Here is a 23,820-nt window from a genome sequence, read left to right on the forward strand (position 1 = left end):
TATATATATATATATATATTATGAAAGGCTAGCTAAGAAATAAAAAACATTGGATAGTTGGTAAACAATAATTACACGCAATATTTTTATGTAACATTTGTTGTATGAACTATAGGGACAAATATGATGCATAAATGCATTTTAGTGACATCTAATAATTATTTTAGTTTTAATGAAGAATTTCGTATGACAAAAAAGTTATTAAAATCTATTGAATTGATGTAAACATTCCATGGATTTTTTGTTATATAAAGTGTTCAAACAATTATACATTTGCTATATGCAAAGGTGAAAATAAAATGACTCAAATTCTCAAATTGGTTTATATTGTGATCCTATTTGTTTCCATATTGTTTGTTGCAGAAGCCGGTGCGACTAAGTTCATTCTCATTTTTTTATCTTATACAAAATTTCTCAATAATTTTTATTAATATTTCTTTATTCTTATTTTACATTATAGAACAATGTGTTAGTGATGCCGATTGTCAAATCAAATTTCCGGGTCCCCGTCAACATTTATTGAGGTGCACACAGGGTAATTGTGTGATGTTAGTAGGTCAAGGTAAAAATTATTTCTCTATTATGTCTAAGACTTTATTTTCCTTACTTGTTATAATATTTTTACTCTTATAATTGTCTCAAAGTTTCACATGCTTCTCCGACCTAGAAATCTCTTTGACAACATTAGAAGCATGTTAAATATATATTTTTGAACAAAAACAAATATTTTCTTCATTTAAAAAAACTAGTACAAGAGGTATTAAAACAATAAAATAAAATCTAAAACCCTATAATGGAGAATCATGTTAAACATATTATGAAATTATTGTTATGTTTGTTTCCTTGTGAATGATGTAGATATGTTTAAGGAGAAATATTATCAAAGGTGCTTGATATATAATCTAAGAAAATTAGAATTGAGTAATAAGTCTTGAAAAAATTAAAAAAGTTTTTATTGTTTTGGAAAAATATGCAATTTATAAAATAACCTTGAAATGATTGGATTTCACCATAATGATGAATAAATAAAAGGCTTAAATATGTATTTGATCCTTGCAATTAGGGGTCGTTTAAAAATTGGTCCCTGTAATCGCTAATCCTGGCAATTTACCGTTGCATTGTTTAATCATTTAAAATTTCGTCCCTCTCCCCACTTAATCACTACCACGCCACATGAAATTCCAATTTTACCCCTGGGTTTCCAATTCTTTCTTCAATATTTTGTCATCTTCTTAAGGGCAAAATTGGAATTTCATGTGTGGCAGTGATTGCCATGTCATCAAATTAGTGACGTGGCAGTGATTAAATTGGTCAAATGACGAAATTTTAAATGATTAATGATTGCAAGGCTAGTTTGCAAGGATTAACGATGACATGGACCAATTTTTAAACGACCCCTAATTGCAAGGATCAAATACATATTTAAGCCTAAATAAAATCCCAATCCCTTCTATTGCTATGGAGAATCAATGTCTAAAGGTGAGGTAATTCTAAGGTAAGTAATGGCCTCTTACAAGGATACAAAAATATATTCAATATGTCTGTTTGCCGTGATAAAAAAAAAAAACTAATTTATAGCTTATAAGTTTATATGATTAAAAAATTCTTGTTTCTTAATTGACATTTCATCACAATTATAGTTTATCTTGATAACTTATAGTTTATTTTTCAGACATTATTTGAAGTTACGTTTAAGCTAAAAAGTATATATCTTATCATCTTTTGTCTCACTTTTACCCTCATCACTTTAACTAAAATTCATTTTTACCCTTAGCAATAAATAGCTACATTTAAAGATAAAATGCCAGGTTAAATCAAACTTCATATTTCAATGTCTAGTAATAAATAAATAGTTACGTTTACTTAACAACAAATGTTCGTTTAAGAAACATTTAAAATAAATGTTACGTTTAAGAAGAAAAAAGAATATATTTATGTTTAAGAAAAGAAAAGGCTTGTCACAATTAACTTTATTTTGTTTAATTTTTATAAAGTATAAAAATTGAAATCCAGAAGTCCTAGCTCAACTGGCAAAATGCCGAAATTGTTAGGTCGGATGTCATGACCGGGGTTCGAACCCCGGTACCTCCACTTGTGTGTGTGAGTTTATAATGGCTTTGCCATTTCGTCTATCTACAAAAAAAAAAAAAAAGTATAAAAATTGAAATAAAATAAAATAAATTTAAAATAAGATTTTAGGAAATTTATTAATTTAAAAATAATATATAAAAGACATTTTAAATTAATAAATTTAAATCATCAAATTTTAAATATCTTAAATATTAATTGATATAAATTTTATTAAAAATTACAAATGTTCTTTTATGTCATTTTATGTTGATTAACTTGTTGAACCACTAAACTTATCAAACAATTTTATTAGCTTATCAGATGATTGTGGTAGCGATGCTATGATTGATTGTATGTGTGTGACATGTTACTTTACATTTCTATCCCACTTTATATGTGTATGTGAATCTTACCCCTTATGTATTGGTTATATATGTTTTAGATCCATTTGAGAAGGAGCATGTAGCAGAGGATGATGTATTCCCTTCCACCGTTCATGCATATCACGTGGAATCCTAGCAAAGATCCACAAACATCCTTAATTGATGCTTAAAATAAGATGCATTTCATTTCAAATATATTTGTATGCTTATGTTCATGTTTTAAATTACTTCGTATTTTAAATTGCTTCTTATGCTTGTCTTCTAGATGTTAGCTTTTGTATTTCAACGAACTTCCAGAACACTTGAAGTGTCTCCTTGTTTTCCAAAGGATGTCAGCTTCTTATTTATTTTTCAGTTTGAAAGGTTTCAACATTGAACATTGAAGGTGAGAAAAACACAAGAGAGAGAGGGGGGGGGGGGGGGCTTCTGATGCAATGAACAGAATCAGATATGCAGCGGAAAAGAACAGAGCAGAGAAAAGAAAAGCGAGACACAAGCAATTATCCTGGTTCCTTCCACAAATCGGAAGTAGTCCAGTCCCCCTTGCACTTCCAAGGAGATTTCACTAATAATCACAAAGATTACAAATGCTCAATACTCTCTAAGTATGAGACTTTTCAAAATGCTCAAGCACGCAGGAAAGAGTCTTCCAATGCTCAAGCACTAAGCAAGAGTCTACTAATGCTCAAGCACGCAGACGAGAGGCTTCTGTACGTTCAAACAAAAATACAGAGAAAATGTTTGACCTTGAACACTTGATATACAATCAGTGGTGTTCACAATATAATGCAATAAAGACTCTAGACTTGTGAATTTCTAAGATGTATCAAATCAGTGCAGAAATTCAAGTGCTTTGTAGAATCAAATTTGACAGAGTTTTGGCGCTTTTAACTTGTGTTGATCTCTATCTACAATCTTCAAGTCTTCACTCCTTTATATAGAGGTGTGAAAGAGACGTTGAGATGATTAGCACGTCTAAAGAGTCGTTGAGTTCCTTTGATCATCTACCAGTAATCCTTTGCCTGATTTGGGTGTAGTCCTTTGAAGAATCAACTTCAAATTCATTTCCATCTTGAAGGAACATTTCTGCAGGCAGAGCTGTTGTCTTGTCTTGTAGCGTAGACAAAAACAGAGTAGTGGAGGTAGTGGTTGTACACTTGTACTTTGTCAACTCTGATAACGAAGGACAAGTACTCAGTGCTCTTCAAATGACCGTTAATACCTCCCTTTCAATTCTTCGTTCTTCTTAGACGAGGTTGAAACAAGAAACAACTACTTTGAATCTTCAGTTTAAATTTACTGAACAATTGTAGCTTCTAGTGATGATATCGCTTCTGATGAAATCTTGCTTCTGATGGTCTTCTGCTTCTGATGGGCTTCTGCTTCTGATGACGTCATTACTTCAGAAGCACTTTCAGAAGCACTTTAGCTTCAGACGCAGTTTTCTTCAGATGCTTCAGATTCCTTTGCTCTCCATTGTTCTTCCAAGACCTATTGAAATTGATTGACTTGCCTATGGTCTTGTACACTTGAACAATTATTAGCAATAACCAATTGACAATTTTTAATACATTGTTATCATCAAAACTCATTAAGGTTTATTGTGAAACACATTTTGTTCCAACAAACACGACTTATTTTCATGTTTTTGCATATCCAGTGTAGGAACTTTAGGTTTTAATTTGTTCCTCTTTCGATATCCAATACCTTTAAGTTTGTTCGTACTAACACTATAAATCATATATGCCATTTTGGTTCTTTCTATACCCCATTAAAGAGAAACTCTTGGAAAGAATATTCATATTTTTCAGAGTTACACTTGCTAGGTACAACAGATTGAGGCAGTGTTTAAAGAATAATTCTTGAGTGGACATAAGAATTTGAACCCTCTATTTGGTTACAAAAAAAAAATAAAAATTGGACATGCTATAATCATTTAAAAATTAATGATTATTTAATTGTTATTTTTTCTACTTTTTTCTTTTTATGTGTGTGCGACCAAATAGAAGGTCCAAATCTTTGTGTCCACCCAAGAGTTTCTCGTGTTTAAAACCTCGTTTTCATTTTTAAAATTCTCAATCTCCTAGTTCAAGGCAACTTTCTTCTCAAGTTGGTTTTTAAAATGTTTGCTAAGGATGTTATGTTATTTGGTTTTACCTTGAACATTCTTTAGCAAATCTTTAACGGTAGAAACAAGTTCATCTCTAGTGAGTTTAGAAGATACCTCATCATCAATGTCACTATCAAAATGTGAATCAGGTCTAGAAGATGTTTCCATGAGTGAGAGATTAGCTTCTTCATCATTTTCTGACTCTTCTTCAAGATCCTCCTATGTTGTCATGAGACTTTTCTTGACCTTGTTTTTGAAGTTGTCCTTATTTGATTTTCATTCTGGAGGTCAGGACAAATATGATTTTAAGTAACCATGTCTCTTGCAATGAAATCAGTTCTTCTTTCTTCTTCTTAAAGCTTGAACCTCTGTAAGGGAAAATGCCTTTTCTCTGAACTCTGTCCCTCTCCTTCCATAGATGTTTAACTCTCCTTGTAAGGAAAGCCATCTCATCATCGTCATCCGCAAATTCCTATAGAGCTTCTTCTTCAACCTGAAGAGCTTTCACCATTTTACCTTTAGATTTAATCGCTGTTGATTTGAATTTTGGTTTAGGGTCATCATGGTTTAAGCGCTTTCACCATTTTTATGACACAGTTAGAGTATACGTCAAAGACCTAGCTCTGATGCAAACAGAAGATGAGAAAAACACAATAGGGGGTGTTTAATTATGTTGGTCACTTTTTGAATCTCTTTTTGTAAAAGTGGATAATAGAAAATAGACAACAAATAGGAGAGGAAAGTAAAAAAACAAGGGAGAGAGAGAGGGAGAGAGGGAGAGAGAGAGAGATGACACGATAAATTTATCTTGGTTCAATCCATAATTCGGAGTTACTCCATTCCCCTTGCACTTCAAAGCGATTTCACTATAATCAACTAATTAGAACAAAAAAAATTAAGACAACCTAGTCTTATATTTCCCTGCATCAACCTAGAAGAATTCCTAATCTCAGTCTAGAGATTACAACAACAAGTTGTTTACAAATTTACAAGCAACCCAAAGCATTGAATGTTGAACCAAAGTGGGTTTTACATCAATGTCTTTAAGATTTTGATGATAACAATTTATGAAAGAACAATTGGGTACTCTAATGTGTGTTCAATTGTGCAAGACCATACAATTAAATTTTGAAGACTTAGAAGATGGTCTGAAGAAAGGTCAATAAAAAGTAAAAGCTTTGATTAGAAGTAGCCTCAAGCCGTGAAGACTATGAAGAAAACAAGCTCCGATATAAACATAATCTAATGAAAGCAAGTTTGCATGGACATGTCAGTAGTCTAGTAGACTCTAATCAATTTTGTCGTCTTCTGAAGCAACGTCACATTCAATTTCTAATCGCATTGTTCGTCTTCTTCTGACCACGTGCAGAAATAAACAAAGAATTTCAAAGTCAAAGAGAATTCAACTGATCATTCCAAAAGAAGTAAAAGATCCCTCTAGTAATATTCAACAGAATTATCCTTAAAGGCAAAGTATTCAAACACTGATCAAAGCTTCGCAAGGAAAAATTTATGTGTTGGCACCTCTTCAAACAATTACTCTTTTATTCTCTCCTATTTAAGGACCTGAGCAGTTAGAAGAACAAAAATGAACATCATGTAATTTTACAAGTTCCAAAACCCTGTAAAATTATGTAGCGCACAAACACTTAAATAAATACTTACAAACTTTCATATCTTATAATTTCTTAAGTATCAGAAGTCATGTAAGCTTATAGTTTGTTTACCATCCTCTTAGTACAAATTTCAAACAATCAAACTTTATTTGTAAACTCTGATTGTAGAAGTCCTCTTATGTGAGGCAAGGAAATTTTAGACTTGTGTGTCTAAGTAATTGTAATGATGTGTGATTTTAGTGAAAAATCTCTTGAAAGTTCAAGGGGACTAAACTAACATCGAATAATGGGGGAATCTAGATAATTGCTTATGTTGTCTCTCTCTGATTATCTTGCTTGCTCTGTTTTATTTAAACTCTTGGAACTTTTTTTCCAGGAAAAGCCAACATATTCAACCTCTCCTTCTTTTGTTTTTTTCACCTTCAGTTAGTACCTGAGCTCCTGGTATGTTGGTTCAACACTTAACCGTGTAACAAATATAAGATCCTGAGTAAAACATGTATGTCGATTCAACACTTAACCGTGTAACAAATATAAGATCATGAGTAAAACGTGCCTAAGCCCACTGCCACTTCCCGTTCCAATCATGTTGTGTCTCATAAATAATTAATAAAAAAAATTAATAACATCATATCCTAAAAATTGGGTCGTTACAAAAAGCATCATTGATGGAAATGAATGGTTGATATGCTGACTGCATTTATTCAAGAATATCTCAACATTTAATAAAACATTAAGAGAAAAGGATTCCTCAAGCAACAATCGTCATGTTTCAACTCTATATAAGACCAAGTTTAATTGAAGAAGGTTAATTTCTTGCATAACATCTGAACATACTCACGTATATACAAAATCTAACATGTTCATATACTATTGTAATTATATACATACTTGTTCATAGTATATAACTTGTCTAAAAACCGATCAAGAAAACCATAATAGATCACTCAAAGTGTATTGAGCTTAATTTGTGTTTACTACTCTTAAAGTTTATGTGAACACTACCTTTTGTAATCAAAAAGTGTTGTTGTAAATTTCTGGATTGAGATTAGGAAGCCCTCTAGGTTGAAGTAAGGAAATCTAGGACTAGATTGTCTTAGTACTGTTGTAATCAGGATTTGATTATAGTGAAAAATTTCTCGGATGTATGAAGGGACTGAACTAACTCTGGGTTGTGGATGAACAAGAATAATCTGCTTTTGTGTCTTCTCTTTTCCCTTATCTGTTTACTTTGCGCTTTTATCTCATCAATCAAAAAGACATTAAAAAAACCTAAACAATTCAAACCCCCCATTTCTTGTGTTTTCTCACTTTCAATTGCCATCAAAGCAAGGTCTCAATGGAAACACTTAACCGTGTTAGAGAAAAATATATCTTCATATGTGTCCTCATCCACCTCGATTTATAATGGCTTGGAAGAAGTTTGGGAATGGGAGTTGATGTTCCGGGTATGAACAAGAGCACAACAACAGTTAATTGCTGCTAGCATCGGCGGCGAAGCTAGCCAAATTTTTTTGAGGGGACCAAATATATAGAAAAAATAAAAAATACATTTATGAATATTATCTTAATAATTTTCGTTCTTGACAAAGTTCTATGTGTATTACTATAGGGACTGAAAGTGCCAAAACAAGAAAAACAAATGTACAAATCAATTGTTTATGTGTTGTCTTTCATGTTTGTAAAAAAAAAAATGTTTCTACTAAAATTTTTCACAAATAAATTTATTTTGGGTATCTAAATCTATATTATGAGAGTGTTGATTGGCTTGTTAATTACTGTTTGTCCTTGGAATCTTATAGTTGTTATGTGGTGGAGTTTCCTCCTAATGATTACCGTAGCTTACTTTTTGATGATTTTCTAGGGCTGGCATGTCTAGGAGTGTTCGACTAACTTCTTTGTTTTGTTTTTTCTCCCCGGACTTAGACCCTCTTTTGTACCAAAAAAAAAAAAAACACAAAAGTACACTAACTTATCAAAAACATTAAACAAATAAAAAAAATGGTAGCCAAGGCCACCCCAAGGCCCAAGCTAACACTATGCTTCGCCCCGGCTAGCATAACAATACTTAACTGTTGTTGGCACAACGATAGTTATTTGCTGTTGGTAGCGAACGTCAGTTAACTACCTTTGGGATTATTTTGGTCTTTTAATGGGCAAGAGAGCAATTTTGTGTGTGACAATAGCAATTTTCTAAATTGAATTAACATTTATTTGTTCCTCAAATTATCCTTTCATGGAAAAAAGAGGCCAAACAAAAGTCAAAATATAGAAAAACGAATGGACATCAGCCTTTTTCTATTTTTGTTGAGCAAAGCGGCAATGACGCGGGAAGCAATGGTAAGTCATGCATGAGTTAACAAAGAAACATTCCTTTCAATACGTAACTCATGCATGCCAACATGCATGCTTTGTTTTCTACTACCTATATATAAATATTCTTCTTCAAATGTCATTATTTTATATGATCTTCCTTTCAATAACTTAAGAACATGTCATAAGTTCGACCAAACAGTCTCATAAGTGTTTATGTCAGTAGAGTAGTTCATATAATTAAATCTAAACATCCCCTTAGGTTTCTTTCTTTTAATATACATTTGTTTTTACGTCGAAATTTTCAGAATGATGGAGGCTTTTGTGTATGTGTTTTTGGCACTTATCTTGTGTGGTTGTGCAAATAGCAAAGAATGCATAAATAATTTGCCTCAATCGCATACGTTGCGAACTGAATTAATGGCATCAAAGAATGAGACATGGAAGAAAGAAGTGATGATGTATCAGTCTCATGTTCATGTGACACCATCCGATGAATCGGCTTGGCAAGAAATGATTCCAAAGGAGATGTTCTTAACACAAGAAAACCAACGTGATTGGGCTGCTAAGTATAGGGAAATGAAGAATGCCGATGTGTCTAAGCCACCTGTTGGATTTCTCAAAGAAGTTCCACTTGGGGATGTGAGGTTGCTTGAAGGTTCTATCCATGCTCAAGCACAGAAGACTAATTTGGAGTATTTGTTGATGTTAGATGTTGATAGGTTGATTTGGAGTTTCAGGAAGATGGCTGGTTTACCGACTCCTGGTGCACCTTATGGTGGATGGGAGAAACCAGATCAGGAACTCAGAGGACATTTTGTTGGTTAGTTTTAGTTCATTCGTTGCCTATTTTATGCTCTTTGTTAGTATTTGTATCATGGTGTTTAGTAATTGTGTAATGAATTCTAGGTTGCAATGTGAGCGCAACATTGCTATTCATGACCATTTGAATCATTGTTGTCAAAATCTCGACTTAATTTCTAAAATTCAAGATTTTGCGACTTTATTCACCTTCAACGACTCAAATCCATAGCAGAATCCTAAAATGGGTGAAATCCTAGTAAAATCGCACGAAAACGTGAAATACATACAAAATCGCAGGATTTTAATGGGCTTTTAAGAATTGTGTCCATTTTTTTTAGTCATTTATGTATAAGTATTTATGACTATATACAATTTATAACATATATTTAACATTATTTTTGCTTTGGTAAAACTCATCGATTTTGATTGCGATTTTACGATTTCTTATATCGATTCTACAAAAGTAATCGAGTAAAATCCTTCGATTGTGATTTCGATTTTTCGATTTTGCTCTTCCCTTTCGACCTGAAGCAAAATCTCGATTTTGACAACCTTGATTTGAACTACTTTTAGAAGATCTGCAACCTCTGTTGTTAGGAAGACAAAAGTGTCAAACACAAATGATATAAAAACATGTTGATTGTCAGAACGCGTTTTTATCATGTTTGACCACTTTCTTTGAAGCAGCATTGAGGGATGCTTGTTCCGCAGTAAAAGTCCAGGTATCAATCCCACAAGAGTGGAAATCCCAGTCAAGTCCACATATGCACGTTTCCCTCCTACCCATCCGTACATAAGAGCATATATTGTCCTAGATGTCGATCTTTGATTCAATTTTTCAAAAGATTCAAAAGCGAATATCTTTCCTGCAATGTTTCTCCACTTTTCTGAATGGTAATTTTTAGTCAGATCTTTTAGAAGATAAAAAACTTGGTTTGGATAAAAATTGCAGCTATATATAATAATTTTCCCTTCTCGATGTGTTGCTACCTACCCCCTCCCCCAAACAAATGTTCACAATCTTTTGGAAAGCTAAACTTTTAGACTTTTCAAATGCAAGGGTAATAATGAAGATTTCCTTGGAATCCATGTATTATAAGTTTTTGTAATGAATTGAACTTGTAGTAGTGTAGACAGACACTATTACACACAAAATGCATGTTCTGTTCTGCAATTCAGTTTTGAAGGTTAATTTAAAAATTTTATAATATTATTTCTTTACAATGTGAAGGGCATTACTTAAGTGCAACAGCTCAAATGTGGGCCAGCACAAACAACAATATCGTGAAGGATAAAATGTCGGCTCTTGTTTCCGGTCTGTCCGCCTGTCAGGAAAAAATTGGAACGGGATATCTGTCTGCATTTCCAACCGAGTTTTTTGATCGAATTGAAAATCTTGAATATGCATGGGCTCCATATTACACCATTCACAAGGTATAAGTAAAACTAGATTTTGATTATGCAAGTACTTTTGGCCTTAATGTTGTCCGATCTCAGTTATTCGACTTTGACAGATCTTGGCTGGCCTTTTGGATCAATATACAATAGCTGGAAACCCTCAAGGTCTGAAAATGGTTACATGGATGGTCGATTACTTTTACAACAGAGTGATGAATGTAATACAAAAGTTCACTGTAAATAGACACTATCAATCCCTGAATGAGGAAGCTGGAGGAATGAATGATCTCCTTTACAGATTATATAGCTTAACGGTAGGTTAACTAGTTCATGTAGTTTCTTCAGCTCTATTGTTGATTCATGTGTTCATATGATATTCTTGACTTGTTGATTATGTTGCTTTCAAGTATAGAAATTAACTGATATGGATTTTAATGCATAGTTTATTGATTTTATAAGCATGTCATTCAAAGCTACCACGTTATAGCGCCTGGTTATCGCTGTAAACTTCAATTCTAAAATAAACCTGTAATGATATGCTATGTGCAGAGGGATCCAAAGCATCTGGAGTTGGCGCACCTTTTTGACAAGCCGTGCTTTTTAGGGGTGCTTGCAGTACAGGTAACTCATCAATATTTGTTACGCATAATTCTTGTAATGCATATCGTCTCGTATAGTTATGGCTGTATTTCAAGAGGTTCCAGCTGTTTTTCAAAGTAATTTTCAATTCGCACTTATAAGCTATACCTAATGTTAGCTTTCAGATGAGCAATATGTAATGTGCATAACATAAACTATATACCAGAAAGGTTACATTTACACGTAAAAATTAATTATAGCCTTATTTCAACTTCAACTGTTATGACACGGATCATGTGAAGAGGAAAATTAAGACAACCAATGTATCCTCGTTTTAAATGCGTATATAAATTAAGTTTCCTCTTATCAGTTCAGAAATTGTATTTATTATTATGACTGGTTCCAAACATTATTTTTAAAATTCTATTTTTTTTCCTGTAGGGTAATGACATAGCTGATTTTCACGCTAATACACATATCCCAATTGTTGTTGGAGCCCAATTGCGGTATGAACTCACAGGTGATTTACATTATAAGGTGAGTTCCTTATGCACATTGTAGAATATATTTCACTAACTTCGAAGAAAATTATTTTCATTCGCTATTTATTTCTGTAGTATCATTTATTTAATTTTTTAATTGCAAAATTTAGTGGTATAACTAAATATTTGTTATTGTGTGTTAGGATATTGGGCAATACTTTATGGACATTGTAAACTCTTCTCACGCCTATGCAACAGGAGGAACATCAGTCGGCGAGTTCTGGTACTAAGATGTCAGCATTTTAACTTTCATTTTTTTTTTCTTCATATGCATTGAAAATTATCCATCGAATTTGTTTTCGTATAAGGACATTAAGTAGAAAGTTTCTGTACCTCTATTTTAAGATAATCAGTTCGAAACATCTTTCTGAAAAAATTCTTGACTTCCATTTTTGTGTAGGAGAAATCCAAAGAGAATAGCTGACAACCTAAAATCAGCAGAGACCGAAGAATCTTGCTCAACTTACAATATGTTGAAGGTACAAGCAATCACTCATTATTCTTTTAATTCATCATGTAATGCTACGGAAGTTAAAAATGCGTATTGTGTTTTTGATTTACTATTTGATATTCAGGAATGATTCTTAGTTTATTTCTGTTGAAGTATTTATGTTGAAAGATAATGATTTCAGGTTTCGCGGCACCTGTTCAGATGGACCAAAGAAGTCACTTACGCAGATTATTATGAGCGTGCCTTAACGAATGGTGTACTCAGCATTCAAAGAGGAACAGATCCTGGAGTGATGATTTATATGCTTCCTCTCGGCCTTGGTGTTTCCAAAGCACAAACGTATTGGAAATGGGGAACGCCATTTGATTCTTTCTGGTGCTGCTATGGAACAGGTTTGTATTTGTTTTAGTTTTTCTAAAATTGACAAATAATATTAAACAAACAAGTATTTGAAATATGAGACTTAACATGAGACGGAGGGAGTAATAGTCTTCGCAAACTCCTCTATTCTTTTATCTGTGTGCTGTTCTAAATTTTTTTTTTTTTGTGATTAGGAATTGAATCATTCTCAAAGCTGGGAGATTCTATCTATTTTGAAGAAGAAGGGAAACATCGTAGTCTATACATCATTCAGTACATATCAAGCTCATTTAATTGGAATTCTGGAACTGTCAATAAAAAAAATCATAATCGGAAATCTGGTCAACTTTTGCTCACTCAGACAGTTGTTCCAGCTTCTTCGTCGGACCCTTTCCTACGAGCGACATTTACCTTCTCTCCTACTGCGGTACCTATTACATTTTCTTATTGCATCTAATTTAGCCACATATTAATCTTAGGTTCCTAGTTCATACCAAAGTTGGGTTTCTGAACTATACATTCCTTCTACGACCTATCATTTCAAAACTTGAAATGTGCAGGCAATTGGGACTTCGTCAACATTGAACTTTCGTATACCATCATGGACTCTTGCAAATGGTGCCAAGGCACTATTGAATTCTGAAACTTTACCTCTGCCAGCTCCAGGTCTGAATCTATCTTTATTTCCCTTATCTCATGCGGATAGATGCTAGAATGTTTAATCACCTAAAAAAGAAGACGAAAAAGAACAAGCTCTTACGCCATTCCTTTAAGTTAGAACAGGAATGGTTAACACTTGAAACATTAAAGTAATATTTACTGTCATGATCTCTAGGGAATTATTTGTCAATCACACGACCATGGAGTGCGAGTGACAAGCTGACCCTTCAATTGCCTCTTACCATCAGAACAGAAGCCGTAAAAGGTAGCTTCTTGCTTCACATGATAATCAATGAAAGAATATGCTGATTATCAATACCCTTCCTTTACTGACATGTGTTTTCAAATTATAATGCAGATGACAGACCTGAATTTGCATCACTTCAAGCCATTCTTTACGGACCATATCTTCTCGCCGGTCACACCACCAGCATTTGGGACATTAAAGGCGTTACTAACAAAGCTGTTGCAGACTGGATTACTCCAATTCCATCCAATTACAGTAGTCAACTAGTTTCTTATTCACAAGACATCAACAAATCAACTCTTGTTATAACCAACTCAAAACAATCACTTACGATGGAAATATTACCCGGACCTGGCACTGAAAATGCTCCTCATGCTACCTTTAGACTTATCCCAAAAGACGCTGACGGTAAAACTGTGATGTTAGAACCATTTGATCTTCCTGGAATGACTGTAAGTCACCAAGGACCAGAGAAACCTCTTATCATTGTAGATTCTTCCCATGGCGGGCCTTCTTCGGTTTTTCTTGTGGTACCGGGCTTGGATGGACGAAATCAAACAATATCTTTAGAATCACAAAGCAATAAAGATTGTTACGTGCATAGCGATATGAGTGCTGGTTCAGGAGTTAAGCTTGTGTGCAAGTCTGCTTCTGAAACTAGTTTTAACCAAGCAAATAGTTTTGTTTCAGGGAAAGGATTAAGGCAATACAATCCTATCAGCTTTGTGGCTAAAGGTGCAAATCAGAATTTTCTTTTAGAGCCACTGTTCAACTTCAGGGATGAGCACTATACAGTTTATTTCAACCTTCAAGGTTGATACAGTATAGCATAAAGATGGGCACGGACAATATATTTTTTATTTTTTTTATTGTATTTTGTTGTACATATATTTTATATAAATTTATTTAGATGCCATTTTAATGATTAGTTTAAATATTTTTAAATTTAAATTTGACATCCCGGTAAATGTGTGGTAAGTTTTCATATTTTTTATGAAGCCATTAAAAAAAATTGAAATTATGAAAAGTATTGAACTAAAATATGTGGTAAGTTTTCAAACTCCTATAATTATGTTGTAGGTTTGAATTTAAATTTAAATTTGATAATGAATGAGTTGTTGAGGGTAAATGTGTGCAGGATGGTAGAACAAACTAAGAGATTTCGGAATATTGAGAAAAGTAAGGTTTGAGAGAATTGAAGAAAATGATAGAAAGAAAACTTTATTGAATTGAATTGAAAACTAACACATAATGTGTTTATATAACAAGAAGCATAACAAACTTTAAACTAACTAGAGTTACCTTGTGCTACAAGTTAAACCTTGTCTCTAAAAACTAGAAACTAATTAATTGAATTTTTATTCTTCTAATACACCTCCTAATTCATTAGATTGTGATTTTAACAATTCCTAACTTATTCCTCAAGCATATTCAAAGCAACAGGCCTTCAGAGGCTTGGTAAGAAGATCTGCAACTTGCACTTTTGTCTTGCAATGTTTGATATGCATCTTGTCCTTGTTTACTTGATCCCTAAGGAAATGAAAACATGTCTCATTGTGCTTACTCCTACCATAAGTCACTGGATGCTTAGCCCAGTCTATAGCAGACTTTCTATCAATCAAAAATTCCATCTTCTCCTCTTCCTTTAGATTCATTTCTAGCAAAAACATGGTAATCCATTGAGATTGACGGACATCCATAGAAGCCGCAATATATTCAGCTTCACATGAAGACAGTGCAACAATTGCTTCATTCATAAAACTACATGATACTGCTACATTTCCATTTCATCTTCAGAAGAAGAGGTACTACTATTCTCACTCTATTCACCATCACTTTTTATATTCACATTCTATATCGATACCATTACCGATAATGGAATCCTTTAATTAAAGTTACAAGTTACGAGATTGAAAACTTTGTAAAAAATATAACTTACGAGATTGAAAATACTTTATAATTTTGTTGGATATAAATCATTATTCAATCATTTAATGTCATGATACTTTTTTTTTTTTATATCTAATTATTTTTAATTAAATTTCACTAAAATGTTCCTTTTTTTTTCTTTATACTTGTAAAAAGTTTTTTTTTTTTTTCAATTTTACTTTTATCATAGTGGTTTAATGTGAAAATCCTCACTAGTAGATACTCCCTTCCGTCTTAAACAAAAGAGAAAGTTGAGTAAATAAAAATGATGAATTTAATCTAAATCTTTAATTGAGCTAACATTCTCCTATATTTAGAACACGATGAAGTTTTTTTTTGAAGTATTTATTATTATTATTATTATTATTATACTTCCCTTCTATCATTATTATAACAAAGAAAATCATAAAAATTCATGGTGATTAAGAAAGTTAATTAAGTGCAACTATTTTCTAGATTTTATGTAAAGCACAAGTTAATTTACCAAATAGTAATCCTGGTTGGTATTTAAGGGAAAAACTTACTTTATTTGCATTAAATGCTTATGAAATAAATGATGGATATATTAGGAATACTAACAAAAAATTATTGGTTAAATTTTAATTATAATAATGACGAAGTTTTGAGACATCTATTTTTTCTCGTGATATGGAAAAACATCTAATATTTTTTTGGCCTCTGACGAGTTTAACACGAGTGAAAATTAAAATTTTAAAATCTAAAAGATTAGATCTCAATGCAGCTGTAGTAATCGAAAACCATCTAATATCAAGGGAAAAGCCACGAGACAAACTCTGAAAAATATTCCATTATATTAAAGAACATAATAATATTCTCTCCATTCTCTTACCGACACGAGATACACTATATTGTTTTCCGTGAGACCACTCCTATTCAAATGTTATTATTTTACAACACCTTTCTTAAAAAAAAAAAAATTATTTTACAACAGCTAGAAATTATAAAGATGATATCCGATCGACCCGATGTATTTTTCCCACACTCTATCTTTTCATTCATACACTTCTACAGACAGAAGCTTTGTATTTCAACTTCTTCTTAGATGCTTTCCTTCCTTCAAATACCCCTCAATTTATAGAGGTAATGGACCAAGAGAGTTTGGAAAAATCAGCACTTCCATTTTACCTAATGCCATGCACTTAAATGTGAAACATGTATAATATGCCAATCTTTCAAAGTCACTCACCGCAAGCTATGTGTGTATCTGAAACAGCCTATACATAACCTAACTATTTTAAAGAAAAACCAAGCCATGCATTTGTTGGCTTGAAACAACCCACACGTGGTGGGACCAACGTTTTTTCCCTATTTCACAATCATTCCTTACCGTATCTTCATGTATTAACCTTAATTTTACAACTAACCTTAATTAACACTGAGTCATTGTCTATATCTTCTTATTTCTCCCCCTACACAATAATCTTTATCTTGTTTCCATTAATGAGATAATGCTTTATTAGCTTCATCTTCACTGTATTCCAACATGCATGCTTTGTTTTCTACTTCTTATATATACATATATTCTTCTTCACATGTCTTTACTTAAATTAAGAAAATCTGTCGTTTTCATAGGATAAAGCCTACTTCTACCATTTTCAACATATTCAATTTTAAGAAAATTTATTGTTTTCATATGCAATTTAACCCCTCATTTCTTGTGTTTTTTAACATATTTAATTTTTTTAAAAGAAATTTTGACGCTTGAGTTCCAACATAGTATTCAATTAATCGACTATATATGAACAATATGTGTGTAAACTATCCTATAAAACATTACATGTGATTGTATAATATTATATGTAACCTTGTGACATCATCACGATATAAACTCGTGTACAAGTATCTCATGTTGGAACACTAGTAAGTTATAGTGGAAAGTTGGAAAGAATAAACACCTTAGTAAGAATAACCCAACAATTTGAAACAAACGATGCTTGGTCATCAAGTATAACATTCACTTTAATAATCTTGTTTTTACTTTGAGTTGAGCTTATTTTTTGTTACCGTTTCTATCTCTTTCTATGATTTGAATTTATAATGTTTCACATTTTTGTTGAATAATGAGAAAAGGTGGAAACAGAATATAATTGAATAATATTTTTTTTTTTAAAGAATCAAGTAAAATACATTTTGATGTGTGTGTTTAAATAGTGTGTCCAAATACATTTTTTCAAGTAAGACTATCTCCAACACTTATAAAGTGGTGGGTCAAAGAATTTTTCCTTTTTTTTTTTTTTTGAAAAAAAAAAATCATTTAATTCAAGTTTAGCTTATTTACCTTATTTGACAATCCTCCATTCTTTGATAAAGTTTCTTCTTTCTTTAATACGATTTTGTTTTTACATTGAACTTCCAATTACAATCATTTTAATTCAAGTTTGTTCTCTGGTGAATAGTAATGTATTATCTATGCTGTTTTTTTTTTCTTTTTCTGTTCAAGTTTAGCTTAATAACTTAAAGATTAAGGTTTCTTTCTTTTTTCTAATATAATTATGTTTTTGCTTTAAACTTTTCAGAAAGATGAAGGTTTTTGTGTTTATGTTTATGGCCATTATGCTGTTTGGTTGTGTTGCTGGCAAAGAATGCATGAACAATCTTCCTCAATCACATACATTTCGGTACGAGCTGTGGGCATCAAAGAATGAAACATGGAAGAAAGAAGTGATGTCTCACTATCATTTGACACCAACTGATGAATCGGCTTGGGCAGATTTGCTTCCAAGGAAGCTTTTATCGGAAGAAAACCAACGTGACTGGGCTGCTAAGTATAGGGAAATGAAGAATGCCGATCTGTCTAAGCCACCAGTTGGATTTCTCAAAGAAGTTCCTCTTGGGGATGTGAGATTGCTTGAAGGTTCTATCCATGCTCAAGCACAGAAGACTAATTTGGAGTATTTGTTAATGTTGGATGTTGATAGCTTGATTTGGAGTTTCAGAAAGACGGCTGGTTTACCGACTCCTGGTACACCGTATGGAGGATGGGAGGATCCTAGCATAGAACTCAGAGGCCATTTTGTTGGTAAGTTTATTTCATTCATTACCTGTTTCATGTTCAACCAGTGTTTTAAATTGTGGTCATGGTAACAGTTGTGGCCACGTCGTGATCTTTGACATTGCAAAGAATCGCAGTAAAACACAGGCCTCAATCGTTGTTTTGTTGTATTTTCCGAAAAATCAAAAACTGTTATGTTGAAGCCCAAATCATGGTTGCGAACCTTTTATTTACAACCCTATTAACCTTTATTCCCATAAGTCTGTCTTTCATGTAAAGCTTTTTCCACTTTTACGTGTAGTAATTAGTCAGAGATTTGAGAAGATTAAAAAGTAGAATTGAATAAAAATTGCATCTATATATAAGAATATTCCATTTTTTATGTTTTGCTACCTACCCCCTCCCCCAAACAGGAACCAAAGTTCTCAAGCTTTTGGAAAGCTAGCCTTTTAGACTTTTCATGTATAATCTCAATTAAGTATGTAAAATTCCTTGGAATCCATGTATTATAATTTATAACTTTATTGTCCTAAACTGAACTCTGCTTAGTTTGAAGTTGGCACATATCTCTCTCACACATTGTGTAGACTCTATTATACACAAAAATGCATGTTCTGTTCTGTTCTGTTACAATTACTTCTGCCTGCAATTTTCAACTTCAGCAATTCACTTTTGAAGTTTTAACTTATAATTCCTTTTTTTTTTTTTTTTTTAAATGTGAAGGGCATTACTTGAGTGCATCAGCTCTAATGTGGGCCAGCACAAAGAATGATAACCTGAACGAGAAAATGTCGGCTCTTGTTTCCGGTTTGTCCGCCTGTCAGGAAAAAATTGGAACGGGATATCTGTCTGCTTTTCCAACCGAGCTTTTTGATCGAGTAGAAGCTCTTCAATATGCATGGGCTCCTTATTATACCATTCACAAGGTATAAGCAAAACTATGTTTTCATTATGCAAGTATTTTTGGCCTTAATGTTATCCGATCTCAGTTATTCGATTTTGACAGATCTTGGCTGGCCTGTTGGATCAATATACAATTGGTGGAAACCCTCAAGCTCTGAAAATGGTTACGTGGATGGTTGATTACTTTTACAACAGAGTCATGAATGTAATACAGAAGCTCACTGTAAATGGACATTATCAATCCCTGAATGAGGAAGCTGGAGGAATGAATGATGTCCTTTACAGATTATATAGCATAACGGTAGGTTAACTAGTTCACGTAGTTTCTTCAAATTTATTGTTCATTTTATGTATCTGTATAAATGTTTTTCATTTGTAGAAATTAACATATATGGAATCTAGTGCATAGTTTATGTATTTTATACGCATGTTATTCAAAGCTACCACATTATGGCGCCTGGTTATCACTGTAAACTTCAATTCTAAAATAAACCTGTCATGATATGCTATATGCAGAGGGATTCAAAGCATCTGGTGTTGGCGCACCTTTTTGACAAGCCTTGCTTTTTAGGGGTGCTTGCAGTACAGGTAACTCATATCAATATTGTACTCCCTCTAAATGAAACAATTAGACATTTGGATGTTGAACTTGGATTATTAATTTCTCTTTTTTCATGTAGGCTAATGACATAGCTAATTTTCATGCCAATACGCATATCCCAATTGTTGTTGGATCTCAATTGCGGTATGAAGTCACAGGTGATCCACTTTATAAGGTGAGTTATTTATGCACATTGTAGATTATATTTCACTATGTTTCAAAGAAAACATGTTTCTTTTTCCTTCAATTTATTGATGTCATATAATTGATTATGTTACAATTGCAATATTTAGTGGTATAACTAGAGGATAATATCGATGCCTTCAAATTTTGTAAGATTTGTTATTGTGTGCTAGGATATTGGGGCATTCTTTATGGACATTGTAAACTCATCTCACACCTATGCAACAGGAGGAACATCAGTCCGTGAGTTCTGGTACTAAGATGCCAGCATTTTAAGTTTTTTTTTTCTTCCTTCATATGCATTGAAAATTATCCATGGAATGTATTTTTCTTATAGGAAATCAAGTAGAAAGTTTTTGTTCCTTTATTTTAATATGGTCAGTTCCAAACATCTTTTTGAAACAGTCCTTTACTTCAATATTTCTGTAGGAATGACCCAAAGAGAATAGCTGACAACTTAAAATCAACAGAGAATGAAGAATCATGCACAACTTACAATATGTTGAAGGTACAATCAATCACTCGTCATTCTTTTAGTTCTTCATGTAATCTTAGGTAGGTTAAAAATGTGTATATGCTAAATTTATTATCATATATGGTAGTTCATTGGACTTCAAAAAATAAGTAGTTTATTGGTATTATGTTTATGATTTATGGTTGAATATGTGTTCTTATGTTGTTGTGATACACTACTTGATATTCAGAGATGATTCTTAGTTTATTCTGTTGAAATATTTATGTTGCAAGAAAATGATTTTCAGGTTTCGCGGCACCTGTTTAGATGGACGAAAGAAGTCTCGTACGCAGATTATTATGAACGTGCCTTAACGAATGGTGTACTCAGTATTCAAAGAGGAACAGATCCTGGAGTGATGATTTATATGCTTCCTCTAGGTCTTGGTGTTTCCAAAGCTAAAACTGACAAGGGTTGGGGAAATCCATTTAACACTTTCTGGTGCTGCTACGGAACAGGTGGGTATTTTTTTTGGTCACTTACATTTTAGTATACATAAAACTACATATATCTTCCGTCTCATATTAATTGTTTCTTAAGGTTATGTACACTTTTTATTGCTAATTTCCATTATAAATTTGCTTCATTATGAATATGTGGTCTTAGATACAATAAATCAGGGTATTATTGGAAAAAGGTAATGAATGATTCGTTGGTCTTGTAAAATGATAAATAATATGAGATAAATAAATATTGTAACTATGACACTTAGTAGTATGAGATGGAGGGAGTAATATTCTTTATAAACTCCTTTATTCTGTTACCAGTATTATGCTCTTTATTTATTTTTCCTTTGTCATTAGGAATTGAATCATTCTCAAAGCTGGGAGATTCTATATATTTTGAAGAAGAAGGGCATAATCCTAGTCTATACATCATTCAGTATATATCAAGCTCATTTAATTGGAAATCTGGGAAAATTTTGCTCACTCAGACAGTTGTTCCGGCTGCTTCATCGGACCCTTACCTACGAGTGACATTTACCTTTTCTCCTAATGAGGTACCTATTACATTTTCAGATGGAATCTCATTTAGCCACATATTCTTATTACTATTAGGTACCTATATGACACCAAAGTTGGGTTTCTGAACTTGATTATGTCAATTTAGTTAGAATATCTTTGGATGATAGGTATTGGACTTTTGATTAAGAATTTATAATTCCATTTTTTTATGCCTTATTTAACAAACCAAACAGTACATGTAGTATAAAATCCTATATATTTTCCTTCTACTACTTATCATATCAAAACTTGAAATGTGCAGACAACTGGGACTTCGTCAACATTGAACTTTCGTGTACCATCTTGGAGTCACGCAGATGGTGCCAAGGCGATATTGAATTCTGAAACTTTATCTCTTCCAGCTCCAGGTCTGAATCTCTCTTTACTTCCCTTATCTCATGTGGATAGACGCTACAATGTTTAATCATATTAAGTTAGGAAAAATTAACATTTGAAACATGAAAGTAATATTTTACTGTCTTAACCTCTAGGGAATTTTTTGCCAATCACACGACCGTGGAATGCCGGTGACAATCTGACCCTTCAGTTGCCTCTTACCATCAGAACAGAAGCCGTAAAAGGTAGCTTCTTGCTTCACATGATAATCAATGAAAGAATATGCTGATTATCAATACCCTTCCTTTACTGACATGTGTTTTCAAATTATAATGCAGATGACAGACCTGAATTTGCATCACTTCAAGCCATTCTTTACGGACCATATCTTCTCGCCGGTCACACCACCAGCATTTGGGACATTAAAGGCGTTACTAACAAAGCTGTTGCAGACTGGATTACTCCAATTCCATCCAATTACAGTAGTCAACTAGTTTCTTATTCACAAGACATCAACAAATCAACTCTTGTTATAACAAACTCAAAACAATCACTTACGATGGAAATATTACCCGGACCTGGCACTGAAAATGCTCCTCATGCTACCTTTAGACTTATCCCAAAAGACGCTGATGGTAAAACTGTGATGTTAGAACCATTTGATCTTCCTGGAATGACTGTAAGTCACCAAGGACCGGAGAAACCTCTTATCATTGTAGATTCTTCCCATGGGGGGCCTTCATCGGTTTTTCTTGTGGTACCAGGATTGGATGGACGAAATCAAACAATATCTTTAGAATCACAAAGCAATAAAGATTGTTACGTGCATAGCGATATGAGTGCTGGTTCAGGAGTTAAGCTAAGGTGCAAGACTGCTTCTGAAGCTAGTTTTAACCAAGCAACTAGTTTTGTTTCCGGCAAAGGATTAAGGCAATACCATCCTATCAGCTTTGTTGCTAAAGGTGCAAACCAGAATTTTCTTTTAGACCCATTGTTCAACTTTAGGGATGAGCATTATACAGTTTATTTCAATATTCAAGATTGATACAAGTTTCTTATCCTACTGGTTTGAAATAAACTTTTATATATAAGTTTCTGGTTCAGTGGAATGTAAAGGGATTAATTAATGAATTATTTTAATTAACACATCTATTTATTATAACTTAAATTATAATTTAACCAATCGCCACCATAAGTTTAATGGTCATTTATTTATTTCTATAAAAAGATCTAGCTTTCTTCGAATAAAAAACGTTGCTTTATGTAATGAGCCACTGTAAATTTATTTTTCCCTATCTTTGAAATGCAATACAGCTTGAGTAAAAAAAATAGTGCAATGATTCTTGGAGCGTAGAACGATCATAAGAAGTCGCAAAGAGCGTACAATCTCGAAGTGAGATTCATGGGTGACTCATTTTATTCTAGTAAAGTAATAACGACTCAACTAGTTTCTAGAAGGGTATTTTAGGCCTATTCTATTAGTTAGTTACTAAGAAGCGCTATTATGTAGCCATTGTAGTTATCTTATAATGACTAATGAGCATCCACATGCCTATATAAGCATTGTATGTTTCATGATTAGAAGGAATGAAAAATATAATGAATTTCCTTTCTTTTATATCTAGTTTTCTCTCTTAATATCTAAAGTGTGATCCCTACTTGAATTGGGTGGTATCATTTGGTCCTTTCATTCTTTATCTCATTCCCGCTACTTGCTATCAATGATGGAGCTTTCACTATTGGACGGAGATGAAGATGCATACCGGTGGATCCTAACTACTGAACAATATTTCAGGGCAACACG

The 23,820-nt window shown here is 32.9% G+C and overlaps 2 protein-coding genes across 2 annotated transcripts; both read left to right on the forward strand.

Moving 5' to 3' along the window:
* The first annotated feature begins 8,171 nt into the window (after positions 1 to 8,171).
* LOC11415960 (uncharacterized) lies at positions 8,172 to 14,442 on the forward strand. The gene is made up of 13 exons (XM_003606703.4): positions 8,172 to 8,519; positions 8,801 to 9,315; positions 10,528 to 10,730; positions 10,811 to 11,008; positions 11,244 to 11,315; positions 11,715 to 11,810; positions 11,959 to 12,038; positions 12,216 to 12,294; positions 12,448 to 12,658; positions 12,821 to 13,053; positions 13,187 to 13,292; positions 13,462 to 13,551; positions 13,645 to 14,442. Exons 2-13 carry the CDS (start codon positions 8,802 to 8,804, stop codon positions 14,349 to 14,351), a joined length of 2,589 nt encoding a protein of 862 aa, XP_003606751.2. The 5' UTR covers positions 8,172 to 8,519; position 8,801; the 3' UTR covers positions 14,352 to 14,442.
* A 3,522-nt stretch (positions 14,443 to 17,964) lies between these two features.
* Positions 17,965 to 23,156, forward strand: LOC11427655 (uncharacterized). Its single transcript, XM_003606702.4, has 12 exons — positions 17,965 to 18,502; positions 19,199 to 19,401; positions 19,482 to 19,679; positions 19,895 to 19,966; positions 20,059 to 20,154; positions 20,336 to 20,415; positions 20,592 to 20,670; positions 20,924 to 21,134; positions 21,480 to 21,676; positions 21,943 to 22,048; positions 22,172 to 22,261; positions 22,355 to 23,156. The coding sequence occupies exons 1-12, from the start codon at positions 18,004 to 18,006 to the stop codon at positions 23,059 to 23,061; spliced, it is 2,538 nt and encodes an 845-aa protein (XP_003606750.2). The 5' UTR covers positions 17,965 to 18,003; the 3' UTR covers positions 23,062 to 23,156.
* Positions 23,157 to 23,820: the final 664 nt, after the last annotated feature.

The sequence above is a fragment of the Medicago truncatula genome, chromosome 4, assembly GCF_003473485.1.
Source record: "Medicago truncatula cultivar Jemalong A17 chromosome 4, MtrunA17r5.0-ANR, whole genome shotgun sequence".
NCBI classification, from domain to species: domain Eukaryota; kingdom Viridiplantae; phylum Streptophyta; class Magnoliopsida; order Fabales; family Fabaceae; genus Medicago; species Medicago truncatula.

Coding starts and splice junctions, on each gene's coding strand:
- LOC11415960 (XM_003606703.4), top strand. CDS start 8,802: ATGATGGAGGCTTTTGTGTATGTGTTTTTGGCACTTATCTTGTGTGGT. Junction 11,316..11,714: donor TAGGGGTGCTTGCAGTACAG/GTAACTCATCAA, acceptor TTTTTCCTGTAG/GGTAATGACATAGCTGATTT. Junction 12,659..12,820: donor CTGGTGCTGCTATGGAACAG/GTTTGTATTTGT, acceptor TTTTGTGATTAG/GAATTGAATCATTCTCAAAG.
- LOC11427655 (XM_003606702.4), top strand. CDS start 18,004: ATGAAGGTTTTTGTGTTTATGTTTATGGCCATTATGCTGTTTGGTTGT. Junction 19,680..19,894: donor ACAGATTATATAGCATAACG/GTAGGTTAACTA, acceptor TGCTATATGCAG/AGGGATTCAAAGCATCTGGT. Junction 21,135..21,479: donor CTGGTGCTGCTACGGAACAG/GTGGGTATTTTT, acceptor CTTTGTCATTAG/GAATTGAATCATTCTCAAAG.